At 47.3% G+C, this 25311-nt stretch overlaps 2 protein-coding genes across 2 annotated transcripts in view; both read left to right on the forward strand.

Moving 5' to 3' along the window:
* Window positions 1-3015, forward strand: part of LOC139363500 (uncharacterized) — a 254346-nt gene extending 251331 nt beyond the window's left edge. The window contains exon 3 of the mRNA XM_071097586.1: window positions 2887-3015. Within this exon, the coding sequence (XP_070953687.1) occupies window positions 2887-3015 (129 nt within the window). The remainder of the gene's footprint in view (window positions 1-2886) is intronic.
* Window positions 3016-3046: 31 nt separating this feature from the next.
* LOC105482485 (ataxin 1) lies at window positions 3047-25311 on the forward strand. Its single transcript, XM_011742618.2, has 2 exons — window positions 3047-4921; window positions 24781-25311. The coding sequence occupies exons 1-2, from the start codon at window positions 3047-3049 to the stop codon at window positions 25309-25311; spliced, it is 2406 nt and encodes an 801-aa protein (XP_011740920.2).

Genomic DNA, 25311 nt, shown 5'->3' on the forward strand with positions numbered 1-25311 from the left:
GGGAAGGCTGTACAGAACACAGTTATTTGAGCCTTACAAAAACCCTAGGTTGGCGGGGCGCAGTGGCTCACGCCTGTAATCCCAGCACTTTGGGAGGTTGAGGCTGGTGAATCATTTGAGTTCAGGAGTTCGAGACCAGCCTGGCCAACATGGTGAAACTCCATTTCTACTAAAAATACAAAAATCAGCCAGGCATGGTGGCAGGTGCCTATAATCCCAGCTATTCAGGAGGCTGAGGCAGGAGAATCACTTGAATCCAGGAGGCGGAGGTTTCAGTGAGCTGAGATCACGCCACTGCACTCAAGCCTGGGTGACAGAGTGAGACTCCACTCCATCTCAAAAAAAAAAAAAAAAAACACCTAAGTGACATTACTCCTTCAACACTTCATTTCTTCAGCATAAGTGTTTTAGGTTTTTTTAACCTTATTTTTCATTTCCATCCCAGTCTTTAAGCTCCTCTCTTGTCGTATGAGAAATTCTATTCTTACTGAAATGTCCTTTGATATTGAGACACCAAATTTCTAAACCTCTGCCTTCCTAGATATCTGCTCACAAAACATTAAGGATTGAGAACTTTCTGTTGTGTCATTTGTCATTTCACTGTGATGTTCATTGATGATGTTGGAGCAAAACCAACAAGGGCCATTAAATCATTGCCCCTTCCAAGCCAGGCACAGTGGCTCACACCTGTAATCCCAGCACTGGGAGGCTGAGGTGGGTGGATCACTTGAGACCTATTCAAGACCAGCCTGGCCAACATGGCAAAACCCCACCTCTACAAAAAGTACAAAAATTAGCCGGGTGTGGTGGCATGCACCTGTAGTCCCAGCTACTTGGGAGGCTGAGGTGGGAGGATCACTTGAGCCCAGGAGGCACAGGTTGCAGCGAGCCGAGATCACGCCATTGCATTCCAGCCTGAGCAACAGAGCAAGACCTTGTCAAAAAAAAGAAAGAAAGAAAGAAAAAAGAACAAAATCACTGCCCCCTCCAAAAAAAATTACAAATTAGGAGGGCAGAGGAGAGAAAGGGGGTTGTGTTTCAATAGGGATTTCACTGTTGCTTCAGCATGGACAAGGATTGAATGCTGAAGGCTGCTACTTTATTGTGTTTGTTTTAAAATCAGATTATTGGCTAGACACAGTGGCTCACGCCTGGAATCCTAGCACTTTGGGAGGCCAAGGAAGGAGGATTTCTTGAGGCCAGGAGTTCAAGACTAGCCTGGTTAATATAGCAAAACCCCATCTCTCCAAAGAAATAAAGAAATAAGGAAAATCAGATCATTGAAAAGACAGTCTGGATGTGAGATACCAAAACCCAAGGGTGTGGAGTTCCCAAAGCCCAATCCCACAGGCTCTCAGGATCACAGCACGTGGTGCTGTGCATACCTACAGCTGCTACCTGTAGAAGCAATTACATCTGCTGCTTGCTAGCCTGCTTCATGGCAGTTCCACTGATGTTCGGCCTCTTGTCTGTTGGGCGTTGGTTTGCCCACACAGCAGCGGTAACTCAGACTTCAGTGGTTAATAAGAGACTGAGATACTTGTCCATAAGAACTGGCTTCAGGGTCACCGTTTGTATGTCCAGGTTTGAACACACTGATCTGATCTATCTGAAAGAGCTGTTGTTTCTAGTGTTAATGGTGAGTTGTTCCTTTCCAAGGAGAAAGGGGACAGTGTGAAGGAGAACTTCAAAGTCAACTTGGAAAGGAAGAGAGAGACGGACAAACCAAGCATGTAACCCATTAAGAAAACTTTCAGTGCACTAGCCCTATTTTTGTATGGTATTTGTGTTTTTTAACCATAGTCAAATTCAGTTTTTAACAGTCTCACTCTGTTATCATATTAGTGACTGTACTGGGAATACTTTTGAAACTTGCAGAGAACAGGATTCTTTCTGGCGGCCCCTGCTGAGTTGGCGTGTGTGTGTGTGTGTGTGTGTGTGTGTGTGTGTGTGTATCGGGGAGAGGAAATCGTAGGTCCAGTATGGACCCAGAGCTAAGGGGAATCTTGGAGAGTAGTGGCTCTGGCAGATGAGGATTCAGAAATCAAGTGCAAGGACTGTTCTGGACTTTCAGTGCTAACCTGCTTTTTCTCAATGCCTGGCTCTGAGGGCAGGGTCCAGCTGGTGTCATGCTCTCCAAAGGCTTCATTTTATTTTCCAGCCAGGCGAAGGAGAGGTGAGAAATGGAACCAACATTTCTGAAAAGGAAATTTAAGAACTGCATCATCTACCCTCTGAAAAGAAAAGGAGAAAAAAAACAAAGGAGAGAGGATATTAAGAACATCTTAGGGGAGTTGTTAACTCCATTAAAAAATGTGTGTGTTAGAATGTTCACTTGCCCAGTGTCTTCATAATCTTCCTTTGCGATGTGCAGCTGCCATGGCTAGTGTTTTTTTGTTTTGTTTTGTTTTGTTTTGATTTGTTTTGGTTTGGGTTTGGTTTTAGAGACAGAGTCTCGCTCTTTTTGCCCAGGGTGGAGTACAATGGTGCAATCTCGGCTCACTGCAACCTCCGCCTCCTGGGTTCAAGCGATTCTCCTGCCTCAGCCTCTCAAGTAGCTGGGACTACAGGCTACTATTACACCTGGCTAAAATTTTTTTTTGTATTTTTAGTAGAGACGGGGTTTCACCATGTTTGCCAGGATGGTCTCAATCTCCTGACCTCGTGATCTGCCTGCCTCGGCCTCCCAAAGTGCTGGGTAGTGTTTTATCTGCTTCAGTGCTTGGGGTAGGATTGGGTTTGGGGAGTTCACACTGAGTCCAGGGCCTAGTCTTAATCTTGCCAAAGATGTTCTTTCCCCGGTGCTCATGTTCTGATGTCCTTTCCCTCCTTCCCTTTCTCCTCCCTTTCCTTTTCCCTTTGTCACTGCCCTCTTCCCTTTCCCAGCATCCAGAGCTGCTGTTGGCGGATTGTACCCACGGGGAGATGATTCCTCATGAAGAGCCTGGATCCCCTACAGAAATCAAATGTGACTTTCCGTTTATCAGACTAAAATCAGAGCCAGCCAGACAGTGAAACAGTCACCGTGGAGGGGGGACGGCGAAAAATGAAATCCAACCAAGAGCGGAGCAACGAATGCCTGCCTCCCAAGAAGCGCGAGATCCCCGCCACCAGCCGGTCCTCCGAGGAGAAGGCCCCTGCCCTGCCCAGCGACAACCACCGGGTGGAGGGCACAGCATGGCTCCCGGGCAACCCTGGTGGCCGGGGCCACGGGGGCGGGAGGCATGGGCCGGCAGGGACCTCGGTGGAGCTTGGTTTACAACAGGGAATAGGTTTACACAAAGCACTGTCCACAGGGCTGGACTACTCCCCGCCCAGCGCTCCCAGGTCTGTCCCCGTGGCCACCACGCTGCCCGCCGCGTACGCCACGCCGCAGCCGGGGACCCCGGTGTCCCCCGTGCAGTACGCTCACCTGCCGCACACCTTCCAGTTCATTGGGTCCTCCCAATACAGTGGGACCTACGCCAGCTTCATCCCGTCACAGCTGATCCCCCCAGCCGCCAACCCCGTCACTAGTGCGGTGGCCTCGGCCGCCGGGGCCACCACTCCATCCCAGCGCTCCCAGCTGGAGGCCTATTCCACTCTGCTGGCCAACATGGGCAGTCTGAGCCAGACGCCGGGACACAAGGCTGAGCAGCAGCAGCAGCAGCAGCAGCAGCAGCAGCAGCAGCAGCAGCACCACCTCAGCAGGGCTCCAGGGCTTATCACCCCGGGGTCCCCCCCACCCGCCCAGCAGAACCAGTACGTCCACATTTCCAGTTCTCCGCAGAGCACCGGCCGCACCGCCTCTCCTCCGGCCATCCCCGTCCACCTCCACCCCCATCAGACGATGATCCCACACACGCTCACCCTGGGGCCCCCCTCCCAGGTCGTCATGCAATACGCCGACTCTGGCAGCCACTTTGTCCCTCGGGAGGCCACCAAGAAAGCTGAGAGCAGCCGGCTGCAGCAGGCCATCCAGGCCAAGGAGGTCCTGAACGGTGAGATGGAGAAGAGCCGGCGGTACGGGGCCCCGTCCTCGGCCGACCTGGGCTTGGGCAAGGCAGGTGGCAAGTCGGTTCCTCACCCGTACGAGTCCAGGCACGTGGTGGTTCACCCGAGCCCCTCAGACTACAGCAGTCGTGATCCTTCAGGGGTCCGGGCCTCTGTGATGGTCCTGCCCAACAGCAACACGCCCGCGGCCGACCTGGAGGTGCAACAGGCCACTCATCGCGAGGCCTCCCCCTCCACCCTCAACGACAAAAGCGGCCTGCATTTAGGGAAGCCTGGCCACCGGTCCTATGCGCTCTCACCCCACACGGTCATTCAGACCACACACAGTGCTTCAGAGCCACTCCCGGTGGGACTGCCAGCCACGGCCTTCTACGCAGGGACTCAACCCCCTGTCATCGGCTACCTGAGCGGCCAGCAGCAAGCAATCACCTACGCCGGCAGCCTGCCCCAGCACCTGGTGATACCCGGCACACAGCCCCTGCTCATCCCGGTGGGCAGCACTGACATGGAAGCGTCGGGGGCAGCCCCGGCCATAGTCACGTCATCCCCCCAGTTTGCTGCAGTGCCTCACACGTTCGTCACCACCGCCCTTCCCAAGAGCGAGAACTTCAACCCCGAGGCCCTGGTCACCCAGTCCGCCTACCCAGCCATGGTGCAGGCCCAGATCCACCTGCCCGTGGTGCAGTCCGTGGCCTCCCCGGCGGCGGCTCCCCCTACTCTGCCTCCCTACTTCATGAAAGGCTCCATCATCCAGTTGGCCAACGGGGAGCTAAAGAAGGTGGAAGACTTAAAAACAGAAGATTTCATCCAGAGCGCAGAGATAAGCAACGACCTGAAGATCGACTCTAGCACCGTGGAGAGGATCGAAGACAGCCATAGCCCGGGCGTGGCCGTGATACAGTTCGCCGTCGGGGAGCACCGAGCCCAGGTAATGTTGGCCCGGGTGGCACAGGGATGGGACACCACACCGCAACGCCATCGTCATCTCCTGGCAAGACGAATTGCTTCTATGAGGCAGGATTAAGGGTTCTCAGGTACACCTAGACCTTAGACTCGGCCTTTCCCAACTGCGTTCTCTAGAAAAAATAAGCCCCACTTCCCCATGACCTCTGCTGTGTGTAATGAATTGATCTCCATGCATGGAAAGTGGGGCTAGTTATGGAGTCCTTGAGACAATTCAGAAACTCACCACCCTAGTTGTTTCTTGAATTCTGTGGTCAGGATGAGGAACCCCGATTAGGAAAGGCTGCTGGACTTCAGGTCCTTCCAGCGGTCATTCTGCACTTTTTCCTACCAGGAAAAGACAGAGGATGCCGCTGGAGTGAGTGGATTAGGTGCTGAAGCAATCACATCCCATTGCAACATCCATGTTTTAAAATGGATGCTGGGTGCAGTGGTATATGCCTTTGGTCCCGGCTACTCCAGAGGCTGAAGCAGGAGGATCACTTGAGCCCAGGAGTTCGAGGCTGTAGTGAGCTATGGCTGAACCTGTGACTATCACTGCACTCAAGCCTGGGCAACATAGCAAGACCCCGTCTCTAACATATATATAATGTCTTACTATTATTTAGGTATGATAAGGCCGACAGATAGATCAGGAGACAACTCTCTTTAATGAGATAATTTGTTATACTCTCTGATCCCGAGAGGAAGGGGCACTCTACACCAAGAAGTGTAGAGCACCATAAAGTGGGGGGCACCTGGGGAAGCACCAGGTGGGTCAGGAGGCAGAGAGAGTGAGGGGAAATATGGCAGACAACAGCCTTTATTGTGGTTTTCATGAGGCAGGATAAACAGGTTTAGGATTGGCTAGAGTGGATAATTCCAGTGTGCTCTGGGGCATAGGGGCTGTCCCTTGTTGTCTGGCGGCTGGTGCTGGGGTGATCGATACAGGTGGAAGGTCCAGGCACAGTGGGTCACACCTGTAATCCCAGCACTTTGGGAGCCTGAGGCGGGTGGATCACCAGAGGTCAGGAGTTCGAGACCAGCCTGGCCAACATGGTAAAACTCCGTCTCTACTAAAAATACAAAAATTAGCTGGGCGTGGTGGTGGGCGCCTGTAGTCCCAGCTACTCCAGAGGCTGAGGCAGGAGAATTGCTTGAACTCGGGAGGCGGAGATTGCAGTGAGCCGAGATCAGGCCACTGCACTCCAGCTTGGCCAAAGAGCAAGACTCTGTCTCAGACAAAATAAAAAAAAAACGTTAGCCCCAAGTGTGATGGACCAATATAGGAGTCTGTTGGGGAGTGGGCTCTGGACTGGTTGGTTTGCATATGAAAATCAGGCTTCTAGGAATTAGCTAATCCTGGGAGAGACTATACCTCTGGGATCCGCAAGACCCTAAAATATCAAAGCATCAGAAAGTAAAAGCATGGTTAATACAATCTGAGAAGTCAGGGCTGTCCCAGGTGACCTGCTGGGCTTGGGGTAAAGTCATCTGTAGCCAAGATGAGTCACTTGAAGTATGGTTAGCTGTCTTAGTTTCCACAGGCTCCTTCAATCCACCCTTTTCCAGGTTCTTAGATCGATTACATGCATTTATTCCACAGCCCGTTTCTTTCACTGCCCAAGTTGCTGGGAGTCCAGCAGGTTCAGCCTGCAGCTGAGAGCTTTCCTGGCTATCGAGCTCACTTTCTACAAGTGTTTCCATCGAGGATTTGAAAACACTCAAATGGGACAGAGCCTCCTTCCAGCTCGAGTTGAAAATAGTCATGCAGCCGGGCGCAGTGGCTCAAGCCTGTAATCCCAGCACTTTGGGAGGCCGAGACGGGCGGATCACGAGGTCAGGAGATCGAGACCATCCTGGCTAACACTGTGAAACCCCGTCTCTACTAAAAATACAAAAAACTAGCCGGGCGAGGTGGCGGGCGCCTGTAGTCCCAGCTACTCCGGAGGCTGAGGCAGGAGAATGGCCTAAACCCGGGAGGCGGAGCTTGCAGTGAGCTGAGATCCGGCCACTGCACTCCAGCCCGGGCTACAGAGCAAGACTCCATCTCAAAAAAAAAAAAAAAAAAAAAAAAGAAAATAGTCATGCAATAGCTGCTATTTGGGACATTCAGATAAAATAAAACAAGAAAAAAAGATAAAGTAATTAATGGTTTGAATTATTTTGGGCTTTTTTTTTTTTTTTTTCATTTTTGAGACAGTGTTTCTCTGTCTCCTAGGCTGGAATGCAGTGGTGCAATCATAGCTCCCTGTGACCTTGACCTCCTAGACTCCAACGATCCTCCCACCCCAACCTCCCTAGTAGCTGGGACCACAGGTGCATACCACCATGGCCAGCTAATTTAAAAAGTAAAAAACATTTTAGTAGAGATGGGGTCTTGCTGTGTTGTCCAGGCTGGTCTCAAACTCCTGGGCTCCAAGCAATCCTTCCACCTCGGCCTCCCAAAGCCCTGAGATTACAGACACGAGTCCCCATGTCTGGCTTTTTTGAGCATTTTTTAAAAGCCCAAGTGAGCAAAAGACCAAATCAGTTTTCCAGAACTGCTCCTGAATGACAGGATGTGGGGGCTTGCACAAAGTCAGGGCCCCGCATTGACGAGAGCTTTTAGCCCTGAATACTTTTCTTTGTATTATGAGATGTCACTGTGGGTTTACAGTCTTTGGAAGGGCCCAAGAAAGATTTCCCCAAAGATTTGATTTAAAAAAAAAAAAATCAGGATTTTTAAATAAATGACATAATAATAGAGCTCACCAGCCCTCTGTAGTGGCTGTTCACTTCCTGCATGAATGAGGGGTGGGTACTAGGAGAAAGAAAATGCACTGCCGTGAGCAAAGTTGACTCTTCACAGACCCCAGGTGAAACACGGAAAATAAACATGAGCGAAAAGTCATTGCTTTTCAGGGTACTTAGAATCCTTAAAACATTTTTGTGAACAGAGGCAAGTGTGAAAAGAGGTTTTGTTTAGAAACACGACTGGTTCCTTGCCGGCCAGCATCTCCTTCAGCTTGAGAACGAAGGCAGACACTTCAGCTGTGGGCTACACCTCGCAGGCCTGGCAGCCTCCACAGAGCCCAGGCTCTTCTATTTTTTCATTTTTTATTTATTTTTTTTAATTTTTATTTTATTTTTCTATTTTTATTTTTATTTATTTATTTTTTGTTTTTTGGAGACAGAGTCTTACTCTGTCACCCAGGCTGGAGTGCAATGGGGTGATCTTGGCTCACTGCAACCTCTGCCGCTTGAGTTCAAGTGATTCTTTTACCTCAGCCTCCCAAGTAACTGGGATTACAGGCGCAGACCACCACCCCTTGCTAATTTTTGTATTTTTAGTAGAGACAGGGTTTCACCATGTTGGTCAGGCTGGTCTCGAACTCCTGACCTCAGGTGATCCACCCGCCTCGGCATCCTACAGTGTTGGGATTACAGGCGCACACCACCATCCCCTGCTAATTTTTGTATTTTTAGTAGAGACAGGGTTTCACCATGTTGGTCAGGCTGGTCTCGAACTCCTGACCTCAGGTGATCCACCCGCCTCGGCATCCTACAGTGCTGGGATTACAGGCACGAGCCACCGCGCCCAGCCCCTTACAGCCCTCTTCTGTTCATGGGGGGGAAGAATCTAGGTGTGTTTTTCCCTACTCCAAACTTTGCAAAAGTATTGATTGAATGAAAGAGAAATTGGCTTCTCCATGAAGTCAGAGCCCTGTTCTCATGGTTTTTCCCATAGTGAGATCACTAAGTCCCTCTCCTGATAGCCAGGGTGCAGACGAGCAGGTAGAAGTGTTGTCAGGGCCTGTTCGCAGGTCTGTGGGGTCGGGCCCCCATGGCTGTGCTGCATGCCGGGAAGGGCGTCTGCAAAGAAAGGCAAGTGTGCTGAGACCTGCTGAAAAGGCAGCTAGGGCTTCACGGTGTAGAAACAAAAGTGCAAGGCCCTGACGCAACCAATGATTTGTCACTTTACCGAGGAGCCTATCAGAAATCGGCTGACATCATCGCAGCTAAAATACTCCACCAGCTGTGTTTGCCACAAGTGACAGGTTCAGAGTCAGCGGAGATTCAGACAGAGAGCATGAGAGGGGGAGATGGGAGGGAGAGAGATAATTCATATCTGAACTTAATTGAGGTTCCAAAGGCTACATCCTTCTCTCCCTCTGCAGTGCCCTCCTGAGGGCTCTTCTCCTCTAGCCTGAAGAATCTTCCTGGTCTTCTCAACGGGTTAGGCATCGCTGACACCGCACCCACAGAGAAATTCAGAAATGTGCAAATGGTTGAGCTTACTAAGCAAAATCACAAATTTGATTGGGGAAGTTGTGGAAGAAGAGATGGTTTTCTCCAAAACAGATGGCATTGTGACTCTAGGCAGAAATCCTGCATGAATAGACTCTTGAGGATGCCTGACCTCATAAGACCTCCCCCCGCCCAACATCACACCCCCAGGGAAAGCCGTGTGATACGGTATGGTGGTGACAGACCCAGAGGTGCGGCTTTGGGTCTCTGGCAGGACAAGTTACTTCACCTTTCTGAGCTGCAGGTCTCTCCTCTCTAAACCAGGCAAATGAGTTTTGTTTTTGTGTGTGGGGGGCGGTGGTGGTTATGTTCATTTGTTTGCTTGTTTTGAGACAGGGTCTTGCCCTGTCACCCAGGCTGAAGTGCAGTGGTGGGCCCATTGGCTCACTGCAGCCTCAACCTCACGGGTTCAATTGATCCTCCCACCTCAGCCTCCCCAGTAGCTGGGACTATGGGTGTGTGCCACTATACCCAGCTAATTTTCTGTATTTTTTGTAGAGACAGGGTTTCACTATCTTGCCCATGCTGGTCTGGAACTCTTGGGCTCAAGCAATCCACCCACCTCGGTCTCCCAAAGTGCTGGGATGACAGGCGTGAGCCACGGCACCCGGCCACATATGATTCTTCATAGGAGATAATCTCTCGAGACTGCTCGGTTCTTTAATGCTTCACTTTTATACTTTCCAGAACAGCACAGCCCTTGTAAAAATTGATTAGCATCAGTTAACCAAAAACCAAGAAGGGTATTAAGATGAACATGTTCATGTATGCCTCTTAGCATGAACCTCATGCTAAGCGGCATACAGACCTCGTGGAACTAAAGCCATCTCGTGTAAAACTGAGGGGTGTTTTAGTTTGGGGATTATTTTTAAGGGGCTGAATTCCTCATTAAGACTGTGGAAAAATGCCCCCAGCATTGTCCTAGCTGACGCTCCAGACAAGGCAATGTAGGAGAAAAATGCTTTTCCGTGTTTGTCACTATCCCTGTGGCATTGCCCTGCCCGGTGCAGCATTTCTCGCTTGGGCAAAGCGTCTATGCATCCCCCAGGCCCCCACCTAGATACTGTAGGAGGAAAGGGGAATGCCAGGTATTGTCCATTGTTACTGTGTGCACCAAAGGAAGCCTCCTTCCTCTTCAGTGAAAGGTGATAGCACGTTCCCCACCCTGGAAGAGAGTTGCTACTTTGGCATGCCTTGATTCTGGTTGAGAGTCCCAAAGGATGACAGAATCACTTCCCTTGAGCCTCACTGCCAAATATAATCCACTTAATATCCTCCACATTTGAGGCCATAAATCTGTGGCGCATCCCAGATGGGACCCCCCAAGCGATAGCATCAACGTGGGAGCCAATGCGACTCAAAAGAAGGATGGGGCTTCGCACCTCCTCCTTATGTAGGAAGTAGGTTAGATGCTTGGAAAATGCAGGAACTGGCCCTGAAGAGAGCTGAGTCTGAACGTATCCCTCACCCGTCAGTAGCACTGGGACCTTGTGCAATGTTAGTTTTCCCTTCCCTGCTTCAACTTCGATGGCTCTGGCCCTGAGAAAGTGATTCACAGCTGAAAAATAAATCAAAGGCCTCATGTTCTAAAAAGCATTTCTGGAAGGAGAGGCAGCTGATGAAAGTCTAGAAAGAGGCTGAACTTTTCCAACAAGCACAATAAGCCGTTTTTACCCTGCCTGTAATCCTCGGGGTGGAGTCCCGCGAGTGGCCGAGGAGAGCACCCTTCCCGCCGTTCCTGTTTGTAAGGCTGAATGATGTCATGCCAGCCTGCATAAGCGTATCAGTCTTATTTCTGAGCATGAACTGGACGTGAGGGATGCATTGGTGCTGCAGCCCTGCAGATAGGTAAGACAACCAATGCAGAAACAAGGGCTCCCGGGCTCTTCTTTTTCTGCAAGAGACTGTTAGCGATGTGTCCACTGGGACAGCCCTACCCAGGATGGCCCCAGTCAGGGAGCCTTTGGCTTCCATCTGGCGACGTTCTATATTATCCCATCCTTCTGTTTCACCCTTCCTAGGTTCAGCTTCTCTGAAGAGTACACAGCATTTGCTCAGTGGAGTTGTAAAATTTATTGGTAAAGTGCTCTGGGCTGACACGTTCCTTTGCTTCTTTCCTAAATGCCAGGCTCTGTGTGTTATTAGGGCCGTCTGTCGCTTCCCAGCACCTCCTGAGGTGACTGCTTCCCTGACTTGGTGGCTGCTTAATATTCAGTGCCATTTCCTCCTCCCGACTGTCCTGGCGTGGGTGTGAGTGTGCCTGTGTGTGCTTGTACAGCAGTTGTTATCATGATGTACTTACTGGGTGTCTACCGATGGCTTTCCTTTCATTCTACTATTTTGTAGCTTGACTGCTGTGAGCTGTGAGTCATCGATGGTAGCATTATGCATTGAATGGATTAGCTGGTACCTAAAAATAGCTAAGGCCCTCATGCAGGCGGCACATGAGCTTGTAGAGTCAGTCCCTTTGCAGCCAAGGCAGACCCACTTGCCAACATTGAACATGCCGAGCTTGGTGGCGATGAATCCTAACGTATCAAAAAATAGATAGTTGGTGACTGCCCTGTGTGCAGAGCGCAGCCCTGGATTTGTGCCGCAGTTGTTGGTAACACACACTTCCTATCTGTTCTGATGCTGGAAAGGCTCCAACAGAGAAACTATGTCAAACCGCATTTTTGTTTGTGGGTCTTTGTACCTCTCCAAAAAAAAAAAAGAGAGAGAAAAATGCTCTGCTTTAAACTTTATGTGCTACACATGCTCCCAACTGGGTCATCTTATATGTTTTGATTCTCTCCAACCATTGTTGTTTATAGCATTAAAAAAAAAAAAATTAAAGACTATTGTTTAAAGCAGTTGTAGGTGTACAGCAAGTAGAGAGAGGTCCCACACACATAAGTTTTCCGTTATTAAAATCTTGCATTGGTATGATAGATTGGTTACAATTGATGAGCCAATACTGATACCTTATTTTTAACTGAAGTCCATAGTCATACTACAGTTCATTCTGTGTTGTACATGCTGTTTTTGATGAATTTCTGATGTCATGTATCCAGCATTACAGTATTATACAGAACAGCTGTACCACCCTAAAAATCCCTTATGCATCAACCATTTGTCCCCCACATCCCACCTTAAACCCCTGGAACCCACTGATCATTTTACTCTCTCCAGAGTTTTGACTGTTCCAGAATGCCATGCAGTTGGAATCATCTAGTATGTCGCCTTTTCACACTGGCGTCTCTCACTTAGCGATATGCATTTCAGGTTCTTCATGTCTTCTTGTTGCTCTGATAGCTCATTTCTTTTTAGCACTGAATATTATGTTGTTCTTTAAGGCACATTTTTTTTTGAGATGGGGTCTTGCTCTATTGCCCAGGCTGGAGTGCAGTGACACCACAATAGCTCACTGCAGCCTTGACCTCCTAGGCTCAAGCAATCCTCCCACCTCAGCCTCCCTAGTGACTGGGACCACAGGCACACACCACTACACCCAGCTAATTTTTGTATTTTTCTGTAGACATGGGGTCTTGCCATGTTGTCCAGGCTGGTCTTGAACTCCTGAGCTCATGTGATCCTCCCACCTCAGGTCCCCAAAGTGCTGGGATTACAGGGATGAGCCACTCTGCCCTGCCTAAGGCACACATTTTAAGGCCCCAGAAAAGGAAGGCAAGTGAGCTAGAACCTGTGTGCCTAAGGGCTTCCGTGTCACAGCTGCTGTGGTCACTCGCTGGACTGTGTCCTTCCTGGCCAGCCCTGAGCCTCCCCACAGGGCCTTCCCACAAGGGAACTCTGTGAGCCACGCTACCACGTGTGAGAAAAACCCAGCTTTTAATTTGGGATTTGTGTTAGGAGGCATCCCGGTGCTAGGGTGTGGGTTTACTGAACAACCCTGAAACACTTCCACCAAGGACTGAGTCAGGCTTTGCGTGAACATGATTCAGTGTTTTAAATAGAACACTCACAGAGATTCTTACACTCAGCCAAAGAGTTTTGACTGTTTTTATTAATGATTTTTAAACATTGCAGTAAACGGGTCTCTCGCTTACCCCCTTCATCCTTGAGACAGGGTTTTCTGATTTTTTTCATGCTGAGAACGTAACCATGCAGACTAGCCTTCCAGGAGAGCAGAGCGGCCTTTACAGGTAAAACAAGACTGAGAATTTCACTTGCAGACAAAAGAATACCCAATTTAATAATTTCACCAAAAACAAGACATACTCACTGAAATCGAGCTTATGAGAGATTTCATTGCTCCCAGCAACAAGCGAAATTTGTGTGTCTGGGATAGTGTCACGACAAAATGTTTTGTGAAACAGATGCCCTTCGCAATTTGTGAAAACAGGGACTCTTGTGAAGGAAAAGGGAGACATATTTAAACAACAGACGCTTTGTTTTCTTTCTATCTTGTTTTTGGTGATATGTACATATGTGTGTATATAGACATAGCACCAATCTAAGATTGAAATATACAATCAAACAGCATAAATATGTGTGTATGTGCATAGTGTTTAGATACAGTAGTTATTGACTAAGTGGTAAAAGGAATTTTGTTGAATTTTCATACAGAGGAGCTAAAATTTTTCTTAAAAGCCAGTCACTTAGTCAGATTAGGAAGGTGACACTGAATAAATAATTATGAGCCCAGTAGTGAGTCTGTGTTGTCTCCCTGTCTTGGTTCCTCCATCCCAAATGGGAGTTGGAGGTGATGGTTTTAGAGGAGTCAGTTGAGGGGGCTGGAGGGAAGAAGTAGGCAGATCTCTTATAGCCGCACTGATGAGCAAATGGGCTTGCTGGCAGCAGCAGGAAAAGGAAGGGAAAGAGTGGAGGATGGTGGGAGGCAGTCCACCCTCAAAAGCAAGAGGTGCTGGCGACAGTGCATCCAGAGATGAAAGACAGAGGGGCCTCAAGCTGACAAAGGCCATCCCTGAGCACGGTGGCTCACATCTATAATCCCAGCACTTTGGGAGGCCGAGGTGTGTGGATCACCTGAGGTCAAGAGTTCAAGACCAGCCTGACCAACGTGATGAAACCCTGTCTCTACTAAATACAAAAAATCAGCCTGGTGTGGTGGCAGGCGCCTGTAATCCCAGCTACTTGGGAGGCTGAGGCAGGAGAATCACTTGAACCTGGGAGGTAGAGGTTGTCGTGAACCAAGATTGCACTATTGCACTCTAGCCTTGGCAACAGAGTGAGACTCCATCTAAAAAAAAGAGAAAGAAAGAAAAGTTATAAAGGCTACCCTACATACTGCTTAGTGTGTTTGAAACAGGATATATTTATTGGATGAAAAAAATGGGCTCTACTGAGCTGTCTGGCGTTATGTAACATGCTTTGGTTATCTGTGGTACTGCTCCCATGAGTTTATTTTCATTGAGATTTCATCAGAAACCATTCTGAAAAATGTGTGGAACCCCAGCAAGATCATAAAATGACTTAATGATTACTAACACAGCTGCAGGAACGAGAGTGGAGAGAAAATAACTGAAGTATATGATTCAATAAAATCATGATGACCTCAGCATCTGACAAGGTGAGGTGGCTATGGCTCCGCTGAGAAAGCTCCCTGTTAGCGGGTGAGCCACAACCTGGAGAAAGCTCTGCTCCTCTCCCTGGTGGAGGCCATAGCCCACTTTAGTTCTGGCTGGTAAAAAAAAAAAAAAAAAAAAAAAAAAAAGAAAAGAAAAAGAAAAAGGAAAAAAAAAGACAGGCAGTCTCTCTATTGCCCCCTGTTGTCTAGTTGTACCATTGCAATGTTTTTCCATACAGAAGGCAAACAGAACTATTCTTTCAGGTTTTTTTTGTTTTGTTTTGTTTTTTAGGATGGAGTCTTGCACTGTTGCCTGGGCTGGGGTGCAATCGCGCGATCTCGGCTCATTGCAACCTCCGCCTCCCGGGTTCAAGCAATTCTCCTGCCTCAGCCTCCTGAGTAGCTGAGATTTACAGGCGCCCGCCACCACACCTGGCTAATTTTTTTGTATTTTTAGTAGAGATAGGGTTTCACCATGTTGGCCAGGCTGATCTCGAACTCCTGACCTCATGATCAGCCCGTCTCACCCAAGTAAATTAAAAGGAATGCATAAGAAGATAACCAGTCCCCTTTGGCACCAGGGACTGGTTTCATGGAAGAAGATTTTTTCACAGGATGGGAAGAGGGACAGGGATGATTTTGGGATGAAACTGTTCCACCTCAGATCATCAGGCATTAGTTAGATTCTCATAAGGAGCACGCAACCTGGATTCCTTGCATGCTCAGTTTACAATAGGATTCATGTTCCTATGAGAATCTAATGCTTGCGACTGATCTGACAGGAGGTGGAACTCAGTTGGGAATGGTCGCTCACCTCCAGCTGTGCAGCCCAGTACCTAACAGGCCATCGACTACTACCGGTCCATTGCCTGGGGGTTGGGGATCCCTGGTATAAAGAGGAGAAGGGGCCAGGCTAGGTGGCTCATGCTTGTAATCTCAGCACTTTGGGAGGCCAAGGCAAGAGGGAACTTGAGGCCAGGAGTTTTGGAACCGGCCTGGCCAACATAGCAAGACTCCTTCTCTACATAATCATCATCATTATCATCATCAACAGAACATTAGCTGGACATGGTGGTGCATGCATGTGGTCCCAACTACTCAGGCAGCTGAGGCAGGAGGACCTCTTGAGCCCAGGAGGTCAAGGCTGCAGTGAGTCATGATCATGCTACTGCACTCCAGCCTGGGCAACAGAACAAGACCCTATCTCAAAATAAAAAAAGAAAAGAGAAACTATGGAAACTAGAGTGTTGTTATTTTAAATAGAGCTGTCAGGGGAGTTGTCTCTGAGAAGGAGAGTGGGTGGCAACAGTACGTGAGGCAAAAAAGATTCCAAATGAATGGAGAGAGTAGCAGGTGCCCAGATGGAAGGCGCAAGTGGGGTTAAAGGACCAGCAAGGAGACCACTGTTGCTATGGTGTAGGGAGTAAGGTGCACATGCAGAGCACATCAAGCTTGCATATGGTGACTGAGCGAGTGAGATGCAGCATGGCCAGGACAGAGGTGGTGGAGGTAGTGAAAAATAGTCTCATTCTAGGTGCATTTGGAAAAGGAACCCATACAGTTTGCTTATAATTGGGATGTATGTGATGTAAGAGAAAGAGCAGAAGGAAGTGTGATTCCCGGGTCCTTGACTGAACAGCCAGAAGAATGGGATACCATTTATGGAGATGGGGAAGAACATGGGATGGCCACCGGGCACGGGCACATGGGGAGGTCTGATGTGTTTTAGGTCACTTTAAGTTTGAGTTGCCTGTTTGACATCTGAGTGGACATCATCAGATAGCGTGGTCACTGGTGTCCAGATGTGCTCTTGTGTTTTGTTTTGTATGTATGTTCTGTCTCCTCGTGGGAGGCAAGAAACTAGGTCTTAACCCATAGCTGCTCTTCTAAGGTTCCTGACACTTCGCAGGTGCTTGGTGTGTACTTGTTGAACTTTTATTAAAGCTGCAAAGCCTGACGTGTGTCATTAGGAACACTCAATATTATTTTGAGGTCAGGCGCGGTGACTCACGCCTGTAATCCCAGCACTTTGGGAGGCCAAGGCGGGCAGATCACTTGAGGTCAGGAGTTCAAGACCAGCCAGGCCAACATAGTAAAACCCCATCCCTACTAAACATACAAAAATTAGCCAGGTGTGGTGGGTCATGCCTGTAGTCCCAGGAGGTGATTGAACCCAGGAGGTGGAGGTTGCAGTGAGCCGAGATGGCGCCACTGCACTCCAGCCTGGACAACAGAGCAAGACTCCATCTCAAAAAAATAATAATAATAATAACAATATTTTGAAGCTGTCAGCATCATAGGGAACACCCATATGAGTCTTAAATTCAAGGAATTCACAGGCTTATTGTTCCAGTTGAAGATGACATCATCCTACAAAATCACACCGTCTCTGTTTCACATCCAAACCAGTCCCCGCTGGCACTGACAGCATGTTTTGAGATGGAGAAGGCTCCTCTCCAAGGGAATTGCAAGCAACCGATTTGATTATATATATTCTTACTGAAAAATCCCTCAGTGAGATTTCTTCATTAACCGTTAATGATCAGTTAACCTTTAAGAATGTGTATATCCTTATGACACACCTAATTATAAAATAAAAATAGATTCGCTATGAATACATGAGTGTACCTATTTGAGATGTGTGCAACAAGATTTTAACTTTCACCAAAGAAAGGGAAAAAAAGTTATTTTCCTTCACATACATTCAGACCCCAAGCAGGGGAAAGTGCATTGTCTAGATAGTTCACACTAATTAGTGAGGAGAAAACTAGCATTGGGCTGGCAGGCTATCCAATATGTGCCTACAATGATCAGATTATCTGAATAATCTGCTCCCACCTCAGCTTTCATGGACCCAGCTAATAGCTGGTCGTGGCATCTTTTCACAGGGTGACACAGCTCCTTTGGTAGGAAGCAAAGGCAGAATTTAGGCAAAAAAGAAGCAAAGAGAAGGCTTTGAAGTGATTAAAGAAGAATCTCCCAAGCCTATCTAGGTTAACATAAATTCCATTAACAGGCCAGGTGGGCACAGTGGCTCATGTCTGTAATCCTAGCATTTTGGGAGGCTGAGGCGGGCAGATCGCCTGAGGTCAGGAGTTCGAGACCAGCCTGGCCAACATGGGGAAACCCGTGTCTACTAAAAATATAAAAAAATTAGCCAGGGGTGGTGGTGGGCACCTGTAATCCCTGCTACTTAGGAGGCTGAGGCAGGAGAATCGCTCGAATCCAGGAGACAGAGATTGCAGTGAGCTGAGATGGTGCCACTGCACTCCAAGCTAGGAGACAGAGCGAGACTCTGTCTCAGAAAACAAAACAAAACAAAAAATCCATTAACATCATCTTATTTTAGTGCACATCTCAAATATTCTCTCTCTCCATCACTTTTCTCTCGTGAATTTTTCGGTAGGCTATTCTAGCTATGGTTCACACCACAGCATTTAATTCTAAGGCCTGTCTTTGGAGGTTTGGAGTTTGGTTTGGTTCGGTTTGGTTTTTAGAGACAGAGTCCTGCTCTGGCACACAGGCTGGAGTGGTGCAGTAGCTCGAGTGACCCTCCCGCCTCTGTAACCGAACTTAGGTTTGGCTGCTCACCACTCAAAAGCCAAATATGAGAGATGAGGTTGGTGAGAGGAAACACAGGTTTATTGGGAAAGCCAGCATAGTTGAGAAGATGATGAGCTAGGCTTCTAAAGTACCATCTCCAGGCCGGGCACGGTAGCTCACACCTGTATTCCCAACACTTTGGGAGGCCAAGGCAGGCGGATCACCTGAGGTCAGGAGTTTGATACCAGCCTGACCAACATGGCGAAACACCATCTCTACTGAAAAATACAAAAATTAGCCAGGTGTGGTGGCACATGCCTGTAGTCTCAGCTACTCAGGAGGCTGAGGCAGGAGAATCGCTTGAACCCAGGAGGCAGAGGCTGCAGTGAGTCAAGATTGTACCACTGCATTCTAGCCTGGGCAACAGAGCGAGAATCCATCTCAAGAAATAATAATAATAATTTGTAAAAAATTAAGTACCATCTCCAATTTTTTAGGCTGGTTGGAGGGTTTTTATGGAAGGGGGCTATGGGGGAGACAAGGAGGTTGGTATCGAGGCAACTGAGGACCGTAGACATTTGGGCACCAGTGAGGGTTCGAGAAGGTTGGGAACTTCTTTGTCCTTGGTCAGGTCACAATGCTCCTATCAGTCTTTTGTATTTTTAGTAGAGGGTTTCACTATCTTGGCCAGACTGGTCTCAAACTCCTGACCTCAGGTGATCCACCTGCCTTGGCCTCCCAAAGTACTGGGATTACAGGCGTGAGCCACCGTGCCCAGCCACTCCTATCAGTCTTTAACAATATATAGTTAGTTGTTTTTATACTTCCCCTTTAATCCCAGAGTTAGTTTCTAAAAGTACATGATTGTTGTTTGTGTATATTATCTCGGTGCTATAAAATTATCCTAGCCTACATGCAGGAAAGGGTAAAACCCTTTAAACAAAAATGAAGTTAGTTATGTTCGTTCTTTTGCTATTTCACAGTTGTACCTCAGCCTCCCAAAGTGCTGGGATTACAAGAGTGGTGTCTTTGGAGTTCTGAGATGTGAAAATAATGAAAGAGTTTAAAACGTCCAACAACATTAGGAAGTCTTTAGTGGGGAACATGAGCATCTGTGTCCTGGCTTTTGCAGTAATCAATTATAGTACCTGTTATAAAGGGCTTGTAGACATTTCTTGATGAGCCTACAGATACTTGGTAACGTGGAAATCCTCAGATAGGTTTATCTGTGAACACGTAGTAGATGTTATTTTCAGAAAATTAAATATTGCCTGCCCTGTGAAGTGTGTATAATGTGGCTCACACACCAAGGGCCTCTCCATGGGTAGGTGTCCGGCCGTCTGCCAACAAAGAGGCAGGGAGTTATCCAGGAACACACAGAACCAAAAAAGAGGCTGACATGTTTGGAAATAAGGTTTCTGGTCTTCTGAATGTCACATTACCTCTGCCTGGTGATGGGCAAGAATAAGCAAACCGCAACTCTGGTAGAGAGTCTTACGAGATAGATATTAACACCTGAGAGTTTTATTTTTACAACTTGGATTTACAGCAAAACAATCTCCACTTGATGTGGGATTGGTTTCCTTCTGTTCAGTTTGTGTTGTTAATGGCTCTGAAAGGTTTGGGAGAGGATCTGTGGAGCCAGTTCCAGATCGGTCCTCCTACTTAGAATACAGTGGGTATCCCCATCTGATACAGTCACTTGTAAGTGTATTTGTCTATGTGTATATGCACATATATGTTTGTGTGTGTGATGTAAATGTAGTTTTGAAACTGAATAGTGTCGCACACTTGTACAGGGTAACTAGAATTGTATGAGTGGCTATAAGGCAGACACTACATCACAATTATCTGTACCATGGAACAAGCCCATGAGCTCATGCCTTTGGATCCTACTTATTTCAGGCAATATTCACCACTGTTGCGGGGTAGTGGTAATGCTGAGTTCATCTCTTTTGGTGGCATTGTAATATCTTTGCTCACAAGGGTAGAGGTCAGGAGGCATAGAAAAAAGAAAATGGGTTTGGGGGCCAAAGACTGGGATAAAATCCTAAACCCATCAGCTAATAGCTATGACATTAGGCAAGTGACTTAATCTCTCTGTGACTATTCATAAAATTTATAAAATTGGCATATCTATACTATTCCATACTAATACTGTTGTGAACATTAAACAAAATACTTTTTGTAAAGTTTGTACCTGAGAGCTTGACAGAGAGTAGGCACTCAAAAACTTTTAGCTTGCTTCACATTATAAAACTAGCCCAGAACAATGAAACTTTCCCCCCAGTAATACACGCAGGTGTATGGGTTCATGCTTACAGGCTGCCATATGAATGTACTCTAGTTGTCTCTTCTAAAAACATGCCTTGTGTGGATCCAGTAAACTCTGTCATTCTAGAAGTGTATCACAACTGTATCAATCAGAGTTAACAAAGGAGACAAAAAAGATGAAGTAGAAAAGCCACAATCCGTGGAAATTTACTACTTTTAAAGTTTTTTTGGTACTTCAATTATGCATGTGTGGTTTTGTGTGTCTGCATGTGTATAAAATCCAACAGAGGCCGGGCGCGGTGGCTCACGCCTGTAATCCCAGCACTTTGGGAGACTGAGGCGGGTGGATCATGAGGTCAGGAGATCGAGACCATCCTGGCCAACATGGTGAAGCCCCATCTCTACTAAAAATACAAAAGTTAACCAGGCATGATGGCACGTGCCTATAGTCCCAGCTACTCAGGAGGCTAAGGCAGGAGACTCTCTTGAACGCGGGAGGCGGAGATTGCAGTGAGCCGAGATCGTGCCACTGCGCTCCAGCCTGGGCGACAGAGCAAGACTCCCTCTCACAAAAAGAAAAAAAAAAACAGAATATTTTAAATATTGTTACATATAGCCAATATTATTTTAGATTTACCACATATCTACCATTTTCATTCCTCTTCATTCCTCCCTGTACAAACTTCAATCTAGATTTGTTTTTTCTCTACCTAAAGAATACCTTTTAGTATTTTCTGTAATGCAGATCTGTTGATGGTGAATTCTTTTAGTTACTGTTTGTCTGAACGTGTCTCTATTTTGCCTTCATTCTGGAAGGACCTTTTTGCTCCATACAGAATTCTCAATTGGCAATTATTTTTCTTTAGCACTGTAAAGATATTCCATTATTTCCATTGTCTACTGGCTTCCATTATTTTTGTTGAGATGTAAAGTGTGAGTTCAGTTGTTGCTTATTTGGAGGTAATATGTATTTTGTTTTAAAGGCTTTTTTTTTTTTTTTTAATGGAGTTTCTCTGTTGTCACCAAGGCTGGAGTGCGATGGCATGATCTTGGCTTACTGCAACCTCGGCCTCCCGGGTTCAAGCGATTCTCCTGCCTCAGCCTCCCAAGTAGCTGGGATTACAGGCTCCTGCCACCATGCCCGGCTAATTTTTATATTTTTAGTAGAGATGGGGTTTCACCATGTTGGCCGAGGTGGTCTCAAACTCCTGACCTCCGGTGATCCACCCGCCTCGGCCTCCCAAAGTGCTGGGATTACAGGCATGAATCACCATGCCCAGCCTGTTCTAGAGACTTAATGATATTTTTTTCCTGTGTAGTTTGCAAGATGTCTTTGATTTATAGCAATTTATTTCTCATCTGCCTCAGTGAGGATTTCTTTTTATTTTTCCTGTTTGAGCTAGGCCTTCTTGAAACTGTTTTACTATCCTTCTTCAGTGTGGGAAAATTCTTAGCCATTACCTCCTCAAATATTACTTCTGCCCTGTTACCTCCCCTCTCTTCTTCCTCCTAGGATTCAAATTGTGTGTCTTTTAGCCCCTCTCAATTTATCTTATCTGTCTCTTACCCTCTCCTCCATATTAACCATCTTTTTGTCTCTATGTTCACTCTGTGGAGTCTCTTCTAAAGCTCTAATTAGAGAATCCACTTCATGAATTCTTTCTTAATCCACGTCTATTCAACTGGAAAACTCATTGCATTCTTGATTTCAATGGGTGTATATTTTAATTCTATAATTCTCATAGATCTTTTTAAAAATTAATTAATTTTTTTAGAGACAGGGTCTCACTCTGTTGCCCAGGCTGGAGTGCATCTTGCGATCATAGCTCACTGCAGCCTCTAACTCCTGGGCTCAAGATCTTCCTGCCTCAGCCTCCTGAGTAGTTGGGACTACAGGCGTGCATCACCACACTAGGCTATTTTTTTTTTTTAATTCTGTAGAAACAGGGTCTCACTTTGTTGCCCAGACTGATCTGAAACTCCTGGCCTCAAGTGATCATCCCCGTCTCAGCCTCCCAAAGTGCTGGGATTACAGATATGAGCCACCATGCCTGGCTTCATGGATCTTTTAAAAACAGGTCCTAGTTTCCTATCAAAATTCTCAAGCTGTCTTTAATCTTCTTGAATATTGTAAGCATAGTCATTGTAAAGTCTGTATGTATGACTCTATATGAGAAGCCCTGGAGCATCTGTTTTTAAGATCTGATATTTTATTAGTGTTTATACATGTTATCTGGTCTCCTCATGACCACCACTTCCCCTTTTTAAATTGAATGCTTTTATTTGCAAAATTGTGAAAATAATTCAAGACCTTAATCCAGTTTTAGGAACTCAGATGAGTCAAATCTGAGCTTGAGACCTTGAAAGGCCTGTTGGCTTGTGGTTCACTGTCACCTCTAAGGGACAGTGCTTTGGGGTCACAACTGAAAAGAATGGGGTTCACCAGAGAGCACCCTCCCTTGATGTACCCTGAACTTCATTACCTTTTCCCTATGCTCTTAACATTATCAAAAGTCCAGTTGGTTTCCCAACTGCTCCACTTTGGAATGTTCAGGTGTCTTCAGGAGATAACAGGCCCCTAACACCAGCTTCAACTGCCTGGGCCATCATGCTTTCCTGATCCAACCCAGGGACTTTGTGTGTGTGTGTGTGTGTGTGTGTGTGTGTGTGTGTGTGTGTGTGTGTGAGAGAGAGAGAGAGACAGAGAGACAGAGAGAGAGGCAGAGAGAGAGAGAGACAGAGAGATGGAGTTTCGCTCTATCGCCCAGGCTGGAGTAGAGTGCTGCGATCTCGGCTCACTGCAGCCTCTGCCTCCTGGGTTCAAGCAAGTCTTCTTCCTCAGCCTCCCGAGTAGCTGGGATTATAGGCACCTGCCACCACACCTGGCTAATTTTTGTATTTTTAGTAGAGACAGGGTTTCACCATGCTGGCCAGGCTGGTCTCAGAATAAAGTGGTGCAATCTTGGCTCACTGCAACTTCCGTCCCCCGGGTTCAAGCGATTCTCCCTTCTGAGTAGCTGGGATTCTAGACGCCCGCCACTACACTTGGCTAAGTTTTGTATTTTTAGTAGAGACGGGATTTTGCCATGTTAGCCAGGCTGGTCTCAAACTCCTGACCTCAGATGATCCATGCGCCTTGGCCTCCCAAAGTGCTGGAATTACAGGCATGGGCCACCGCACCTGGCCTTTTTACTATCTTATTTGCTGTCCAGTACTATAAGAAAAAAAGTTTAAACATTTTGTCCAGAGTTTTTAAATTTATTTGTTTGCTTACATTTTTGTTCAGAGTTTTTAGTTGTCCTCAGAAGGAGGGTTGGTCCAAATTACCTAGTCTACTACATCTAGAAAGGACATTGAAAATTGACCTTTTTTTTTTTTTTTTTTTTTTTTGAGACAGAGTCTCACTCTGTGGCCCAAGCTAGATGGCCCAGTGGCATGATTTCAGCTCACTGCAACCTCTGCCTCCTGGGTTCAAGCAATTCTCGTGTCTCAGCCTCCCAAGTAGCTGGGATTACAGGTGCCCGCCACCACACCTGGCGAATTTTTTTTTATTTTTAGTGGAGACAGGGTTTCGCCATGTTGGCCAGGCTGGTCTTGAACTCCTGACCTCAAGTGATCCACCCACCTTGGCCTCCCAAAGTGCTGGGATTACAGGCATGAGCCACTGTGCCCTGCCACCAAGCATCCTTTCAAGGGCTGGGGACTCAATGATAAACACATCATGCCTGCCTCTTGGAACTCACCTACAGTCTCACTCTGATCCCTGTTTAGTCGTGTCCTGTATGATAATAACAGCTGTCCATTGAGCTCATAAAATCTAAGACCATGCTGGGCTTCTGAGCCACCCGCAGAGCCTAGCTCGGTGCTGAAAGCTAAGTGGGTGTTCTGTCATTGCTGGGGTTTGATTGACTGGTTCTAACAGAGACCAGCTATAGAGCTAACACTTGGTGGAATATTTTGAATATTGATGGTCTTTTCATTGGCTTCTGTCTATGGTAAGTACAGGTACAACCCAAACTGAAGAGCCTCATTTATAGGGTGTGACTGGGGGAGAGGGAGGTTTGCAAACTGAGTCATTTTTCCCCCATTCGGCCTGTGTGTGTTTATGTGTGTATGTGTGAGTTCATACGTGTGTGTGCGCATAAAATCAAACAAGAATAAAATGTTTTCATTTGTCCCCTTCCTCTCTCTGTCTCTCCCTGTTTCCACAGGTCAGCGTTGAAGTTTTGGTAGAGTATCCTTTTTTTGTGTTTGGACAGGGCTGGTCATCCTGCTGTCCGGAGAGAACCAGCCAGCTCTTTGATTTGCCGTGTTCCAAACTCTCAGTTGGGGATGTGTGCATCTCGCTTACCCTCAAGAACCTGAAGAACGGCTCTGTTAAAAAGGGCCAGCCCGTGGATCCCGCCAGCGTCCTGCTGAAGCACTCAAAGGCCGACGGCCTGGCGGGCAGCAGACACAGGTATGCCGAGCAGGAAAACGGAATCAACCAGGGGAGTGCCCAGATGCTCTCTGAGAATGGCGAACTGAAGTTTCCAGAGAAAATGGGATTGCCTGCAGCGCCCTTCCTCACCAAAATAGAACCCAGCAAGCCCGCGGCCACGAGGAAGAGGAGGTGGTCGGCGCCAGAGAGCCGCAAACTGGAGAAGTCAGAAGACGAACCACCTTTGACTCTTCCTAAGCCTTCTCTAATTCCTCAGGAGGTTAAGATTTGCATTGAAGGCCGGTCTAATGTAGGCAAGTAG

This window comes from Macaca nemestrina, chromosome 5 (genome assembly GCF_043159975.1).
Source record: "Macaca nemestrina isolate mMacNem1 chromosome 5, mMacNem.hap1, whole genome shotgun sequence".
Lineage (NCBI taxonomy): Eukaryota > Metazoa > Chordata > Mammalia > Primates > Cercopithecidae > Macaca > Macaca nemestrina.

Coding starts and splice junctions, on each gene's coding strand:
- LOC105482485 (XM_011742618.2), top strand. CDS start 3,047: ATGAAATCCAACCAAGAGCGGAGCAACGAATGCCTGCCTCCCAAGAAG. Junction 4,922..24,780: donor TCGGGGAGCACCGAGCCCAG/GTAATGTTGGCC, acceptor CTGTTTCCACAG/GTCAGCGTTGAAGTTTTGGT.